Genomic DNA, 16,394 nt, shown 5'->3' on the forward strand with positions numbered 1-16,394 from the left:
TACTGAACCATGCGTACAAGGGTTAAAGGGCTAGCATACACTAGCAGACGACGTTCTCTGTGTATGTATGTGTGTGTTCCCACTCATCGGATGCATGTGGGCGGAGTGACCTTGATCAACACTTCTTCAGCCAATCACAGCTCTGTCTGCTCTTACGTCATTTAACGCGTGAAACTCACGCGAACAGCGAGAGCTAAAGAGACTTGGCGATAGGCGACGCCATTCGGCGCGAAAGGACTCATTACTCAACATGATTTTCTAGCTGCGACATATACTTCAACATTTATATAATTATCCATTGATATCAGAGTATTAGAAATCCATCAATATGTAATCATCATAATAATATCCCATACTATAATATTGGGACTTGTAAGTATTTCAATCATTAAAATTTATGAATCAATTGACGAGTATTTTCTGCGATTGTGCATGTCATCCCCTCACGCCTCGTGGTGATTCGTTTAAGTGCATGGTGCAAAATTTACTTTTTTTACTCATTATTTGTGTAATTTGTTAATTTTCGAGAACATAATGCTAAATTTTTTTTTTGTGTCTCTAAAAGTTGTACATAGAATTTTTGCTTATGTGTAGTTGATGTTGAAAGAAGCTTTCTTCGGATAACTTGTTTCATCGTCAACACTCGAGCAAACGTCCTATTTACGACTATATAATATAATGTTTGCTCTATCTGGATCACCATCCTATGGAGTAAACGTTATAAGCCTGAGAGTTCGGATAGCGGTCACTGAACTTAGAGTCGTTAGTGTACGCCAGACAAGATGGTGGGGCTGAACGGAATATTCTCCAACTACTGGTTTGATCGACGTGGGTCTGTGGAGTGGCCAGCTCGATTTCCCGATTTGAAACCACCTGATTTTTTCTTACGCAGTGTTTCAAACGACAAAGTGTATCAACATCACATACGCAACGGAAAGCTATCACAGGATACCATTACGGATATGTCAAGCTGGTTGTGACAACATTGCTCGAGGCATGTGTCGATTTGAATGGCGCATTGGTGGACCATGTCTTGGAGAACAGAGATTAAAATTCTAGTAAGGAAAGGTATGAGAGTAATGTGTTTTTATGTTGCTAGTTTCTTTACAGTAGTATTTGAAACGTCATATATATATATATACTTATGGGACACCCTGTATTTTATCATTCAGATTCTTTAGATAAGTGTATGTGTGTCAAATATAGTCAGAAAGTTTAAAATAAGAAAATAATTACCGTGACGCAGGTACATCAACTTTCTTGAAAACTGTACACTTTATAGACTCAGTTGATAATGTGACATTTTACCTGTTCTTGGCCACAATGCATTGACAGCTATCCGGTCGTCTCTGAACTCCTCCGCCATTCCAAGGACACACATGGACATCCCGTACTTGGCCATCGTGTACGCCACATGGTTCCTAAACCAACGGGGATTCATGTTCAGTGGTGGACTCATGTTTAGAATGTGAGGGTTCTTTCCATTCTTCAAATGGGGAAGGCACAATTTCGAACTGAAAACAACGACCAAATACCACATAATTATATTTGTGAAAAACACATGAAGCAACAAGTATTTTTAATACCAAGCCTATAGGTATACATTTAATGAAATTCATACAATATTCAGTTATACCATGTTATATATATATATATCCAGGGTAAAAGAACTTTACAAATTAGAAATCTCACATTGATTTATTTATTTGGCTAACAGACATGGTTTTGGTGTTATTTTGTAGCAGAATACATCCTTTTATTATTATTATTATTATTATTATTATTATTATTATTATTATTATACCTTATATTTAAAGAGGTTCAATTTGGCTTGCATTGGTGATGCGGCACACATCCCATCTGAAGTCTTACTTGCTCTACAATGTCTTCAGACGTACGGGGAAGATGTGAAAATTTGTTGTGTCTTACCGAACATCCAGTTTCAATAAAGCACTGATAAATAGTAGGCCTATTGGGAGGTTCTTTACCATACTTTGTACGAAAATTACGTTGCACAGTTGTAGCAGACTTGGATTCTTTAATTTAAAACACCCAACTAGTACACTCGGGACTAGTAAAGGCAGCCATCTTTGCTGCAACTGCCGCTAGCGCTTGCGGTGGTTTGTTTCTGAACAAGTGTACTACGTGAGTCAAAACTTCATATATTCTGCTACAAAATGACACCAAAACCATTTCTGTAAGATAAATGAATAAATCAAGGAGTTTTCAAAGTTGTAAAGTCTTTTTTTTATACATCCTATATATATATATATATATATATATATATATATATATATATATATAGGATTGTCCAGGTTTCACAGTATTTGTAAATTGCGATACAATTCATGTGTTCTAAACGGCCAAATACCAATCTGAAAAGTGTATGGCTTGAGGATGGCTAGCGTAGTGGTTACGGAAGCTATCATGTAGATATCACACTAAAAGCAGTTGACAGAACTAAAGCCATAGCGCCCTGGGGGATAAGATTCACCAACTGTGGGATCTGTGTTCATGCCTAGTGTTCGATACGAAGCGAACCTACAACACTTCTCAACCAAGATGACGCCCTCTCGCACTATGATGGAGTGGCTGAAAAAATTTCCGGGATATTAGAAGTCAGCGAGCACTACTCGAGTGACCATCTCGTTCATCAGATACTCCTGAAAAATCTAACAACTACAAACTTACAAATTACTCTTTTAGTATATAGTGAAGTGATTACAAGAAGCAAATAAAATAAAAAGTTTTATGGCCACTGCAAAAATACCAATACTCAAGTAGCACTTTCGAGGAACACAATCCTCAGCTTCAGCTTAAATAAGTTTGAAAAAGGTTAGAAACGTCCAGGTAATTGCTGGAGATTGAGAGTCCTAGTAGCACAAACATGTTTAATTATTCTGGTACAAATATTCTTTTTGGTCTGACCTATATACAACTTTTCATGCTAGCAAATGACGTTGTTAACCCACTAGATTGTTGAGAATAGGTTAAATAAGATTTGAAGTCAGTCAGGTATCATCTGCGTAGCGAAATACTTTCTGCGGGGAAGTTGGGATAAAAGGCTAGTTTCGAACATATGTTGGAGAGTAACGGAGGAAGGGTATTGACCTAACCAAGTTGATCGTCTTGCCGAAGATGAGGACATCTTCATTCAAAGTGCTACTTAATTCGTAGGACTTTTGCAGTATGAAGCTCTTTATTTTATTTCCTATATTGATTATTATCACTGCTCGTTAGTGATTTGTACTTATACGGTTACAATAAGGCGTGAGAGACCGAGGTGGCTCAGTGGTAGAGGGCTCCCTCTGGCGCTGGGGCCCCTAGTTGGACCCAAGCTCCCGCCAAGTGGGCTTTGTGGTGGACAAATACAGTGTATATGGCTTTTTTTGGGAGTTCTCCCATTTTCTCCACTTTCGTAATTGCACCATCATCAGTATCTCCATTAGTCTCAGTGCATAATCGTTAGACGTAAAATATTAATAAATGAACACATAAATAAAATAATAAAAGTTATACCAGATCTATTTCTTGTCGGCTCAAAGTCTTCCAAGTTATAAGAATAACGCAGAGAAATGTGCATCATTATAAAGAGTAATGTTATAACATGGGTATTTGTTGGTATTTACAGAGTGAATGTAAGAAGTGGAACTACTTAACAAGAAATATTAATAACACTAACTTTTTTCGGTACAATTGGAGGGTATTGATAATAAAATATGTATGTAGCTCTACTAGCAGCATAATTTTTTCCTAAAAAATACACACATGAAGATGACAGACGTAATATCGGAAAGCTGTTTTGACAGCTGTATGCTTCAGTGACACAGACTTTTTCTATTTTATTATTAATGTGCATCCTATTATGCCATTAAGCAAAATATATGTCGCTACGAGCGATATTCCAAGATATACTGAAATAATCTAAACTCAAATTTTCAATAGGATTCACAGGTTAGTACCTTTTATTCATTTATCCAATATTTATCGAATAGCGTCCACTAGCCAATACATTGAACTGTACAACTTGTAGGCCTACGCACATACAGGTAAATCAAGAAATTGTTTTCCAGAGTCTAAAACTTATGAAAACCAAATTCGTTCAAATCCAGAATTCAAGTCTTTTTCCTATTACAAGATCTGTTTCATTACTACCGTAGTTCGGAATAAAATAAATAAGTCCATCAGCACACATAACACTAAACGATAGAGGAAAATTTTTAAATAGTTATTCTAAGCTTACATATAGAACAATTAAAGCCAGCAGTAAGGGTTTTAAAAGGAGTGTGTTCCTTACACAAGATATGTTCCTCTGGTGTTGATTTGGTGCATTAGATCGTATTTCTTCATAGGCGTATCCAACGTCCCTGTGAGAGAAATGGCACTGGCATTATTCACTAGAATATCAATCCCTCCGAATTTCTGGACGGCTGAGTCGACCGCTGCCTGCACCTGGGACTCGTCTCGAACATCCACAATGCAGGGCAAACACTTGCCACCCGCGTCCTCAACTGCAAAACAACAGTTCATACATTAATTAGAGAATCTTCACAATTATAATTTTCCATCAGATTCTAAATTACTATGTCACATTCTATACAAGTGTTCCTGGATGATAAGTAAATATTCTAGCACATTATATAATATATGTTTTCAGAACATACAACAATGTTTATAAAATGGACCTAGTATTGAATCAATGCTACTTTACTTACTCTCTGGCTCTGCCACGTATCATAAATATTGACTGCTAAAGCCTACAAATATTTTCTTGGAATAATGGCGTAACCACTGCATTAGATAAGTAAAACTAGAAATTATATGGTCTCATTTATACTTTTAACTGTCATTTTTTAAATGAAGACTTAAACGCCTGCCGGCAAAAGACGTCGGCTAATATCGGATATACCTTATTTCAAGAAGAACGCGAGCCACACTTGTTATTGTTAATTCGAGCCATACTGATACCATAGGACGAATGGAGATTGCCAAAATGTCCATATTTCTATTATACATAGTTGCATGGTAGAAACCGAGAGATACGAGTTTTGCTCTTCAGGCGACAGGCGTTTAGTATTCAGAGAATTTCGGAAAATAAATCAGAAAATAAAAAGTTACACACACAGAATAAAAACTCATCTCACCCCGTTAACTTATGAATGTTGGTAGAGTTCATAGTTCTCTGTCACATTCTTAATATGAACAAGCTTAGGTGCAGAAAGACGGGTAATGACGAAAACAGAGTTGGCAGAATACACGAGATAAAAGTCGTTTATATACTCTCGGAAAGGTAAGAAAAGATCGAAGAGGAATTAAATTAGTACAATTAAACTCACCCAAGAGACTGTCCAACAAAAAGTACGAAAATCTAAAGTACGTTGCTAAGGACATGTAGAACGAATGAAAGCAGAAATCTGTACAAACGAATGCGAAGACCGAAGAATTAATGGGAGCAGGAAGTACATAAGGATGTAAAAACAAGAGAAATTAAAAGAAAAAATCCTGGAGGATAAATAGTGGGACGAAACCATTGGAAAGCCCTCGTACACACACACACCCGATAGGATGACACACGGTAATGCAATACTGAACTCGGAAGTGCGAAGAAAATTTGTAAGTAAAGAAAACTGTATACTTACTGTCTTTTGCTGCTGTGTAAATAGTTCCTGGAAGTTTTGGATGTGGTTCCGCCGTCTTTGCGGCAATTACAACATTCGCTCCATCCTTCGCCACTTTCATGGCTATGGCTTTACCAATCCCTCGACTGGCGCCCGTGATAAACACAGTGCGACCTGCTAACTTCCTGCAAAATAAGGAAAAGTTATATTTAGACATTTTTCCAGGATAGAAAATTGATCATGATCTTATATGCTGCAGTAATTCTATTTTATGTTATCTATTTCTATTTAACCTTGTAGCCTAGTGTGTCCAGTATTTTACTTGGTTTATGTAAGTCCGCTTACGTAGAGACTGGCGAATATATTTATCCTACCACATTATATAATCTGAAGTAAATTTAGAATATGAAGGCTGTACGAAGTTTGGGTGGCTTAAGGTTTGAGATCCAGCCGAAGGCTATTTAGACTGAAAATAATAAGAAAAAGGAAGAGCCTATATATTAAAGGGATTATCTTGCTATACAAGTGCTGCCACTTTTTCTTTCATTCATCATGGTCTCCAAAGAGTCGTTTGCACTTTAGTTGAGTTTTACTGACAATCGCTCTTGATCCTTACGCTGTGGGATCTAGCTTTCCTTGGCTGTAAGACAATGGCTTGAATGCTTCGCAAGACGCTAGGGTCCCATAAAATGGCTAGCGAGAATTCCATGCGATTTCTTTTTATGGGCTAAGGACAAAGTGTATCGCAGCAAACCATAAACTCTTGGCAAACGTGAGAATAAGATCCATGAGATTATAAGTGGCGTTCCTTCTGAGATCTTAAAGAAGGTCGTAGCAAACGTACCTGTTCGTGTGAGACAGTGTCTACAGAATACTGGAGCACAAACTGAGTTGTAACTTTTGGAAAGATAACAGTATATAATAAACTACATATGTGCAAAAAATTGAGTTTATACCTACAATATTTTAGAACGGAAAACATATTCAACACAGGTAGTTACTTTCCGACCACCTGGTATAGTGCGCTTACGAGAACTTGATCGGACGGGAGTCCAAGGATCAAAATGGAAATTCTTTCACGAGGGTTACTATTGGCGAAGATCAATAACTAATATGGAAACACTTCCTGCTTGGAGCTTTTGTTGTGACTTATTCGGTTCTAAAAAACGTCAAAATACTAAGTTAGTTTTAAAACATTAAAATGATATATCCGTAAACTTCCGTTCAATACTTCCCGGCGGGAGTTCATTTGGTACGAATTCCACGTTAATCAGTAGGTCCACGTCTCATATAGCCTCGCTGCTGAAAGGGACGTTAAACCCAAAATCAACTCAACTCTTCTGTTTAATACTGCCGTCTCTCTTGTATCTTACAGGGAAGAAAGAAATCTTTGATTTAATGTTCCACGCTTATGCCGTATACAATAAAGAAGACCAATGATTATGAAAGAACTGATGGAATGGCAGGAAACAAGAATCTGGAGAAAAGCCACAGCCGCTATTACCAGAGGTGAGTACTCTAACCAAAGAGACAGAAAATAATATGTGAGAAAAAGAAATATATAATAATAATAAATATGTATTTATAAAGATAAAAAATGACAACAGAGAAAATATATAATAGTAGTAACAATGAGGAAAATATATATAATAATATTTTTTAAGAAAAATATATAAAACATAAATCAACGTTTCAAGCTAACTTTTCCACGTGGGCAAGTACCGTAAGCTCAGTGTCTATTAGTTTGTCTTCCACCATGTCAGATTCAAAGAAACTGCAGGTGGCTTACGAACACGTGAAGAACAGTATCACTTTTGTCTTTTCGGGAAAAGAATAGTATCACTGAGTTGGCGTATACACTTCCTTAACTTTAAGCCGGCATTGTAAGGTGAGCGACGATGAGATGGTGTTCGCCGAAGATTACCACTAACAGAAACACGTGGAGACTTGCAGAGTTCGATGGGCGATGCAACTCGGGTCCTGGAATTACTGGACTTTTGTCGTCAGAAGTCTGTGTTCCCACACATTTATGAGAAATAGTTTCAACAGTAGCAAAAGGCACAGACAGCAAGGAAGGCGTCTTCCTTTAGGATCGAACCCGAAACCCCATTCGTTCTATGGCGATAGATGTTAAATTGAATAAGTGAGTGCATATCAAAGATGGTTATGTAACATATTTAGTTTATTCAACAATGATTGGCATTCCCCCTATAACTGGTGCCAAGTAGCAGTTTGAAATGTTTGTTGATATATGCATTAAGATAGACAATATAGTACTATCAAACCCCACTAAATGGTTTTGTTTCTTTCCGTAGATAGCACATTATAGCAGCAGTAGTTCCAACTTGCCAGGACTCAGGTCGACAGCGAAAAGACAGCATGCAAGCAGACACACATGGGCAACAGTGTACAGTGTGGTTTCTCTGGAGGGAAGGACTGAATACTTCAGACATCCACAACAGATTATTAGCCGTATATGGGGACACAGCACCAAGTCGCAGATCCGTGTTTCGTTGGGTATCCGAATTCAAAGAAGGCAAATACAGTGCTGCAAAAAACAAAAGCACTGGGCGTCCTGCAACTGCACGCAGACCATGCAATGCAACGCGAATGAATGATTTGATAATGGAGCATAGGAGAATCACGTTTGATGAACTAGAGAAAGAAACAGGTCTATCACGGGGTTTCTCTACACTGTCATTCATGAGGATTTGAAGCTGCACAAGGTGTGTACACAATGGGTGCTTCATAACCTCACCTTTGCACAGAAACAAAAGCGCGTGGAGATTTACCAGCAGTTGATGCAACAGTACAGTGAAAATCCGACCGAGTTCTTTGAGCGTCTGGTCACCGTCGAGGAAGCATGGTTCCTCTACGAGAATCCAGAAAAGAAACGCCAGTCTATAGAATGGAGGTATACTGGAAGCCCTCGTCCCAAGAACGCACGGATACGACTATTCGTGCGGAAACAAATGGCGACCGTTTTCTGGGATCAAGAAGGGATACTGCTGGTGGAATGGCTTCCTCCCAATAAGTCCATCGACAGTGAGAGCTACTGCAGTTCGCTGCATAGAGTCCGCCGACGCATCCAACCAAGGAAAATGGGGCCGTGGCGATCTTCTCCAACACGACAATGCACGGCCACATGTCAGTCGCCAGACAATTGCCACAGTGCATGAACTAGGGTTTAGTGTACTGCCGTATCCTCCATATTTGCCGGATCTGGCTCCTAGCGACTATGCTTTATTCGACACAATGGAAGAGGGCATGAGAGGGAAAATGTTCAACACAAATTATGAACTCCACGCATTTGTCCGCCAGTGGCAGAGAGATACTCCTAAAGAATCGTTTGCTACACAAATAAGGAAGCTTCCAGAACGGTGGCAAAGGTGCATAGACATTGCCGAGAAATACCTCTAAAATAAACTGTAATCGCTTGTTAAATAAATGGTTCCTGTGAAAACAAATTAATTGTAGTGCCAATCATTTCTGAACGCCCCAAGTACTATTTCTGCACAACGTACGAAAGCTGTATCTTATGACTACAAGTTACTGGTGCAAAACCAATACAAGTGCTCTAGCCTATGTGATTTTGTGTGATATCAACTAGCAATTTACACTATTCTTTTTTTATACACATACCTTCCGTCACTGACGACCTGTTCTTTACGGATGCAACCTCGCGCAAGCCCTCCCCCTCCCCTACAGCACTGCTGCCCTAATTATTTGGACTTACTAATTAGCATCCTCGCTTTTAGTGTCAGCCTAGCACAATTTTTTTTTTAATGGTATACATCATGTGTCCGGGCGTGAATATCATACATGTGTCAGGGCGTGTATTTATACTAGTAAGGGGAAGAACATCAATTTACACCCATATTTCAATCTGTACACAATTATTTCGGCATGCGCCACAGTAGTAACAGGGCAATCATTTGAGGTAAAAAAAAAAAAAAAAAAAAGTGAGATTTTTTTTTTTTTTTTTTTTTTTGTAATTTCACGCACAATCCTGCACTGGCATAGAAACGATATAACACCAGAACTTGTACATTTCAACCACTTCCGGCTTCGGTAGTGGCGATATGTTGTCTTGACACCCGAAATCGATTGCATAAAAATAAAAGCTTGTCGCTATTTTTATTATCCCATGGCAAAAAAATACTGAAACCGGAAGTGGTTAATTTCGACTACTTCCGGTTTCGGGTTTGCCGCAGATGGCGGACCCGCAAAACAAAATTTACGGAAAAATGAACAGAATCAGAAGAAGTGTCACCATGAGAGTAACAAAGTGTTACATTCTGGACTAGGTGAGTTTGCGGATTGGTGCGATATTAGGTACACAAGCAACAGAGCATAATATGAGGTTTCAAACCCACTGCTTTATTAACAAACCTAGTACATATTTACTGCTGTAATGGAGAGAAAACAGAAATGTAGAGTTGAGTGGAAACTTGCATGTGAAGTGGGAAATTGCATGTGAAATGGGGCTAAATTTTGGGTACTATTCAATTTTATGTGAGGAGAAGGGGAATTTGTAAAGCCCACAGAAGAAATGTTACTTGGGCATTTGTGCTGTATCACTGGATCTACGAAAATTTAAAAAAACATTTGGTGAGATTAGATTACGTTACAATAGCTTAGGTTAAGTTGAGTTTCAAGTCAGTTACCTTCAAAACAGAGGCGTGTAGCTTTTACAATTTAGAAGAGAAAATTACTATTTAGAAGAGAAAATTACGCGTCCACATGAATGGCAAAAAAGCAAAAAGCAAACCGCATGTTAGGTGGACACTAAAAAGCATGAATATTATCTAACGGAGTCACGACAGTGCGAAGCTGGTGGGCCCGCGCGAAAACGCGTGAGTGCGTCAGAAGGGAGCATACACGTGAGCGACGCGGCGAGAGTGCTGAAAACAGGTGGGTTTTGGGAATGATACGAGTTTCAATAGCTCTTGTCATTGTTCCATACTAGTAACGTACCATTTGTAATCATAAAATACAGCTGCTGTACACTTTGCAGATATATACCGCAGTAGTGGCCACTTAGCAGATTAGGTCGGTTAGATTACACGCTCGTTATTTTTGTACAATTCTATGAAAGTCAAATACGATATGTTACTTTGACATATAAATCGTAAGAAGTGTACCTCTCCCGTCTCTCCATACAGTGCCGTTTAGAACATCGAAAACATTACAACAACAACCACCTTCTTAACTTCAATTTCCTAAAACTGGTCCGGCGATACAGTACTTAACTCGTCACTTGGGAGTTGGAATAGGATTACACCAGTAATGAAAATACATCGGGCATATATACTAAGGTAGAAGTACGAAATGCAAAGTGCCCTTTTCACACATAGTTCCCCATAACGAAAATATAATGATGAAGTGTTATGTCAAGGCACTATACAAAGTGATCATACAAGTGTCTGAAAGCCTTACGACACAAGGCATATATTTTATGCTATATGAAGTATTTTTCTACTATCCTTCTATATGTGTATAACAACCAATGCTGACACGCCTGCACCCTATGTAGCACCCTATTGCTGCCGGTCGAGCCTCCCTGCTCCCCTGACTCAATTAGATACCATTCGTGCCTTTTAGTGACCACCTAGCAGAAGTTGGTTTGAGTTGTATGCACTGTAGTTTATGCCAAAACCTCTGATTGTATTAGCTGAGGCCTCTTGAAGTAAATCTGCAACTAGTAATTTAGAGCGCATTATGCTTTTTTAAAAATCTATTTTTTCCTGAATAAAGGTGTGAATGGGAAGGTTCTAGATTACGGGACCCCCATGTAGGATATTGTTGGGTGGGTTTCTTTCTGTACTAGTTTATACATTTAATTTACATAGTATTACCGAGCGAGCGGTAGCGAGTGAAGGCGGGTTAGAGCCCCGCAGGGCACGTTGTTTTCTGTCTTTATTACTGCTCAATGGAAAGAGGGACCAGTAATCTAGGACCTTGCCTGCGTCTTCACAGAATGCGACAACACGCACGAAACTAGTATCTTGGTATCAGTTTTGTAATTTTTAATATCCCAAGGACGTGTGTGATAGGACCCATTGTTGGTGCAGGTCTAGGTTTGGCGCACCACATTTTGGAAGATTTACAGGTAAAATACTATACTTTTTATCAAAAGACGTTTACAAGGAACTAATTTTTGCAGGCGATAGAATTAAGAACAAAGTAATACATGCGTTTTTTAGGTTTACAAGTGTAGGATTTCTACTGTAAAATCATTACAAGTGCTTTACAACCGAGGAAATAAGTGAGTGCATATGAAAGACAGCTCTACTATATGCTATTTTCTACTGGCGGTATATTTCTGCATAGTGTACAGAATCAGTATTTTATGTTTACAAGTACAGAGTTACTAGTATAGAACCACGACTAGTGCTATATGAATTCTATCATAGCCAAAACCCTCGTTCTTTCCACCACCCTCGCTTGTGCGTATACCCACCATCGCTGACGCACCTGCCTTCAAACGCATCCCATTAGCTTCACCCTGCCCTACCTCGGTTAGGTAGCATACGTGCTTTTTAATGGCTATCTAGCACAGGCTAGTTTCTGTCACTAGCTACACATCCGGAAGCCTTATTTATACGCATATCGTAAAAGAATTTTAATTATTTCAACAATTACTTCTGGTGGTCCCCTTACATTTTATCTATGCCGAGTGAAATATTTTCATATCGTCCAGTGAAAACCATTTCGAGGGCAATAAGAAGGAAATTAATGAAAGAATTTTTCTAGCGGTGCGCCAAATGTAAACCTGTACGTTATACAGATGGATACGGATGTAGGAAAGACCAAAAGAAGCATTAAATAAATAATATATGTATTATCAGTAAAAGTGAACGCCGGAAATGAAACAGGAGTAAAGTTTACTAAAATAACGGTGTAGTTTTTCTATACGGACCCCAGATTGTGAAATGTTTGGGGGTCTTTAATTTACCCATTTTATGTCGAGATCAGAACCCAACGAACCCCTGCGGGGCTTCTAACCCGTTCCTATCCCTATCCTATTACTACTTATACTATGGACCCCTATAGTAAAACTGCACGAAAATAACTGTAAATAGTAATACAACGTTGCAAACAGGTTAATGTGCGTCTTATCCTGGGCCGCCATCTGCGGAACGTTATTCCCGGTTTGAACAGAGGACTTGTAGTTGAGATGGAAGTTATTACTGAAACGCCGAATAAATTGCTAAAAACACTTTACGGAATATTACGGTTTCTGCTATGATACCTTTTGAATGGACGAACCTAGACGTCCTGTAAGACTTCCTACACTTATGCATTGCCTAAATTGGACGTATAATCATTACTTCTTTCTACACAATTACAATAATTGGTACGATGCAATTACATAACCTTCATTTACATAGTATTCATGCCATAAATATGAGATTAAAGTTGATGAGTCATTACTATGCGCTTAAGAGTTTTAAAATTTACTGTATCAGACCGTTTTGTTAGTTCATCTGATTTTCCTTATATGATCACTAAATTTGACTTTCATTTAAAATTTCGAAATAACATTTCGCCACTTTGTTTTCTTTACCATTTGCACTGTGAAGTGCGATGTCATATCAAAAAATATTACCCCTACATTTCACTTTCTAATATTTATTCTTATTTTGAAAGGAGTTCATGCTCAACTATATTAATATATAAGAATAAAATAGGTTACTCCAAAAAAGTAAAGAAACACCGGACATACTTACCCTGTATTGATCATGCTTAGAAGAAATTTTTCTTGCACTAGTACAAGAGATCGTTACTTAGATCTTTAAGTATAAATGGAATGACAATGTTCTCTTCTAATCAAAAGTTAAGCCAAATAACTACTGATAAACTCCTAGAGTAGTTTCGCCTGCTTGTGTATTACATATCTATATGTGCCCTTCGTACTTTACTCCAGGATCTAATAAGGAATTGAACTTTCAGGTAAATCTACGAGTCATTCTGTTCAGTCACAGGTACCACATGACAGGAACTATGGAACTGAACCACACAGAGTCATAGTATCAATACAAAAGTAGCGTTTGTTTTCTGAAGAACGAAAACATTATTAGCTCAGCGAAATTAGACAAAGATGGGCAAACTCGAAGAAATTCCGAACACGCTGGACTTTTGTGGAGACCATTATTTTGATTTCCTCAGCATATTCTGAAAGTATCCTTGATTTGTTCCGTGAATTTTTGTATTGCGGGGGAAGTCTAGTTTATAGCAATTATCTCGAAAATTATAAATTGTTTGCAAGAAATAGTTATGAAGAAAATTGTACTTTATAAAATTCTAAACAAAAAGTTTTTCGTAGAATCTATTGCTTTGTGGATATGTCTGAAGAGAAATATGGTGAGGCTTTTAAATGGAGACTGCAAAATATCTTTTTAAAATGTATCAGACGGATATAATACTCGAAAGGGGGGAAATTCACCTTTGATAAAAGTAGCCCTCTTTCCCTCCGACGGAGTAGGATGAGCAGGGGTGGATTACAGTGGTGTCGTCTTATGCAGTTCAAAGAGCACGCGAACCACCAAATATTGTTCGCTGTTTCTTGCTCCTTAAAATATTTAATAATCATTATATTCAAATAGTTTCGTTTCATTCTTTTATTTCTTTAAATTTAAAATACACTCTCCGCTTACTCTACCCTTGCGTATATGCATCCCATGATCGGTTTACAATGGGGCTGCAAGCGTTGTAGGCTACTTAAGAGGCCTCATCCCGGCGAAATTAAAATACCGCTAATTTTATAGTAATTATGTGATATCTTCAAATAGATAAAAGATAATTGAAGTGTGGAACAAAAGCGCCCTAGACAATATTATTTTGCGTGAGGTGCCGTTATCACAAGTCATCTAGTGGCTTTCCGTTTTCAGTCGTCTAGAAACGCGAAAATAAATGCTGATTTCAAAATGGCTCGAAATCGAAAGCAGATAAGTGAGTTGTGATAACGGTATCTTATGTAAAATGATATTGTCTAGGGCGCTCTTGTTCCCATTTCGATTATATTTTATCTATTCAAATATATCACATAATTACTGTAAAATTAGCGGTATTTTAATTTTGAAGGGATGAGGCTTCTTAACTGTGAGTAGTACTGAAGGGAAACACAGGCAGTGGGGCAAAAGAACTGCTGTCTCCTGATGTTTAAAGGGAAATTTGAATGTACAGTACAGCGTTGACAACTGTTGTTGACTCATTTTCAGTAATGTGACACTTTAAACAAAAGCAAAGAATGAACTTCTGCAACTGAAAATAGAGGAATATAGTAGTATATAACTCATTCAATCAGTTATCTCCATTTGTTTTTATCTCAATTTCTTGTAATGAAAATAAACTAATGGAACAAGCAAAATTACGGCATTCCGAGGTCGTACAGAGGGGAATAGGAGGTTTAGAACCCTTCCTCTGAGGTTCTTCAGTTAACGCAGATCAAAATTAAATTTTAATTTATTTTCAAGAGTTCTTTCTAAATATTTCTGATTTTTATTTAGGGAACTTTTTTTTTTTTTTTTTGCTTTAACTGAAAGTTTATAAGAAAAGCAAATAGCTTATCAAAACATACTGTACTTTGTACATTGCTACAATGATAAAATCATAACTTCTATATTGTGAATCTGAAGAAAATTTTGGAACTGATTGTTTTATTTCAACATTCATCTTTAACATATGCCAAATAAAAAGACGAGTATTGTTATTTGCAGTGGATTATCCAAAATGATTAATGTAGCCTAAAGATTTGGTGTTAAAACTTCAGCTGTACTCTTTCTTTTCTTAGGAAAAAATTCTAATTCTATATATTTTTTCTAAGAATATAGATGGCAGAACTTAATAATTACGTATCGTTTCTCGGATGTAGAATTACGTCGGATCAATAATACATAATAGATATAGTGTCTTATCCTCCTGGGACCCGGAATCATCAAAAATGTTTCATTATTTTTTAAAAGATAATGATGACCCACTGAAACGTAAAGTTTCAGTTTTTTTGAAAAACATGTAATTGTAAGCTGAGGGGGTAAGTTGCTCTAGCTACTTTAAGGTCTCATTGCTACGCAATCTTTTCAAGATAGAGTCATTTTTGGCGTTTTCGTAGGCTTTCAGTTAATGAATTATAAATTAAACACTATATACTCAATTGAAATGGTTAAAACCTTGTTTTTAGAAGAAGGATGTGGTAATTTTATGGCGTAAGTTTGAATGCAGTGTTCCCAGCCAAAGGGAAATTATGGAAGGAAATGTAGGGATGAAAATTCACAAAAATTCCCTAACTGAATTTTAAGAATTTTTGCAGCTAGCACCACTGTCACCACATGGGTCAACGTCTCCAAAAATTCTTGGGTGTGTTGACAACACACAGTAAAAACACGAAGTCGTTGGCTGCTATACAAAGACAGAAATAAAAAAAAATTCTCTCTTATTGTACACACGAAATTTTAACATCTTTTCCGTCTCAGAAGGAAAAATCGACACCTATCAGCAAAAATCAACAACAAAAATCAGAAGCTAAAGTCGGGAATTTAAATTTTCTGTGGATGGAAACACTGTTACCAGAGAACACAAACCATCTTAAAATAAACTTATATACCCTACTAATATTTCCTAGCAGTATCATGACGATATCTAATAAACTAAGCATGTCGTTTAAAAAAAATATTTCATTCTATCTAAAGAAATGCCAATTATCTTTCCACGTAGAGAACAAGGGCTACTCTAAACCTCAAATGTATTTCCCCTAACAATTCAAGTGAGTGTGAT

The 16,394-nt window shown here is 37.5% G+C and overlaps 1 protein-coding gene across 1 annotated transcript in view; it reads right to left on the reverse strand.

Annotated features, from left to right (window-relative positions):
- The window catches only part of Hsdl2 (Hydroxysteroid dehydrogenase like 2), a 53,022-nt gene extending 39,384 nt beyond the window's left edge, over positions 1–13,638 (reverse strand). Inside the window, exons 1-4 of the mRNA XM_081766818.1 lie at positions 13,352–13,638; positions 5,640–5,803; positions 4,298–4,511; positions 1,309–1,514 (exon numbers count right to left, since the gene is read on the reverse strand). Coding sequence (XP_081622944.1) covers positions 1,309–1,514; positions 4,298–4,511; positions 5,640–5,803; positions 13,352–13,365 — 598 coding nt within the window. The 5' untranslated portion in view covers positions 13,366–13,638. The remainder of the gene's footprint in view (positions 1–1,308; positions 1,515–4,297; positions 4,512–5,639; positions 5,804–13,351) is intronic.
- Positions 13,639–16,394: the final 2,756 nt, after the last annotated feature.

This window comes from Thermobia domestica, chromosome 7, assembly GCF_964235325.1.
Source record: "Thermobia domestica chromosome 7, izTheDome1.hap1.1, whole genome shotgun sequence".
NCBI classification, from domain to species: Eukaryota; Metazoa; Arthropoda; class Insecta; order Zygentoma; family Lepismatidae; genus Thermobia; species Thermobia domestica.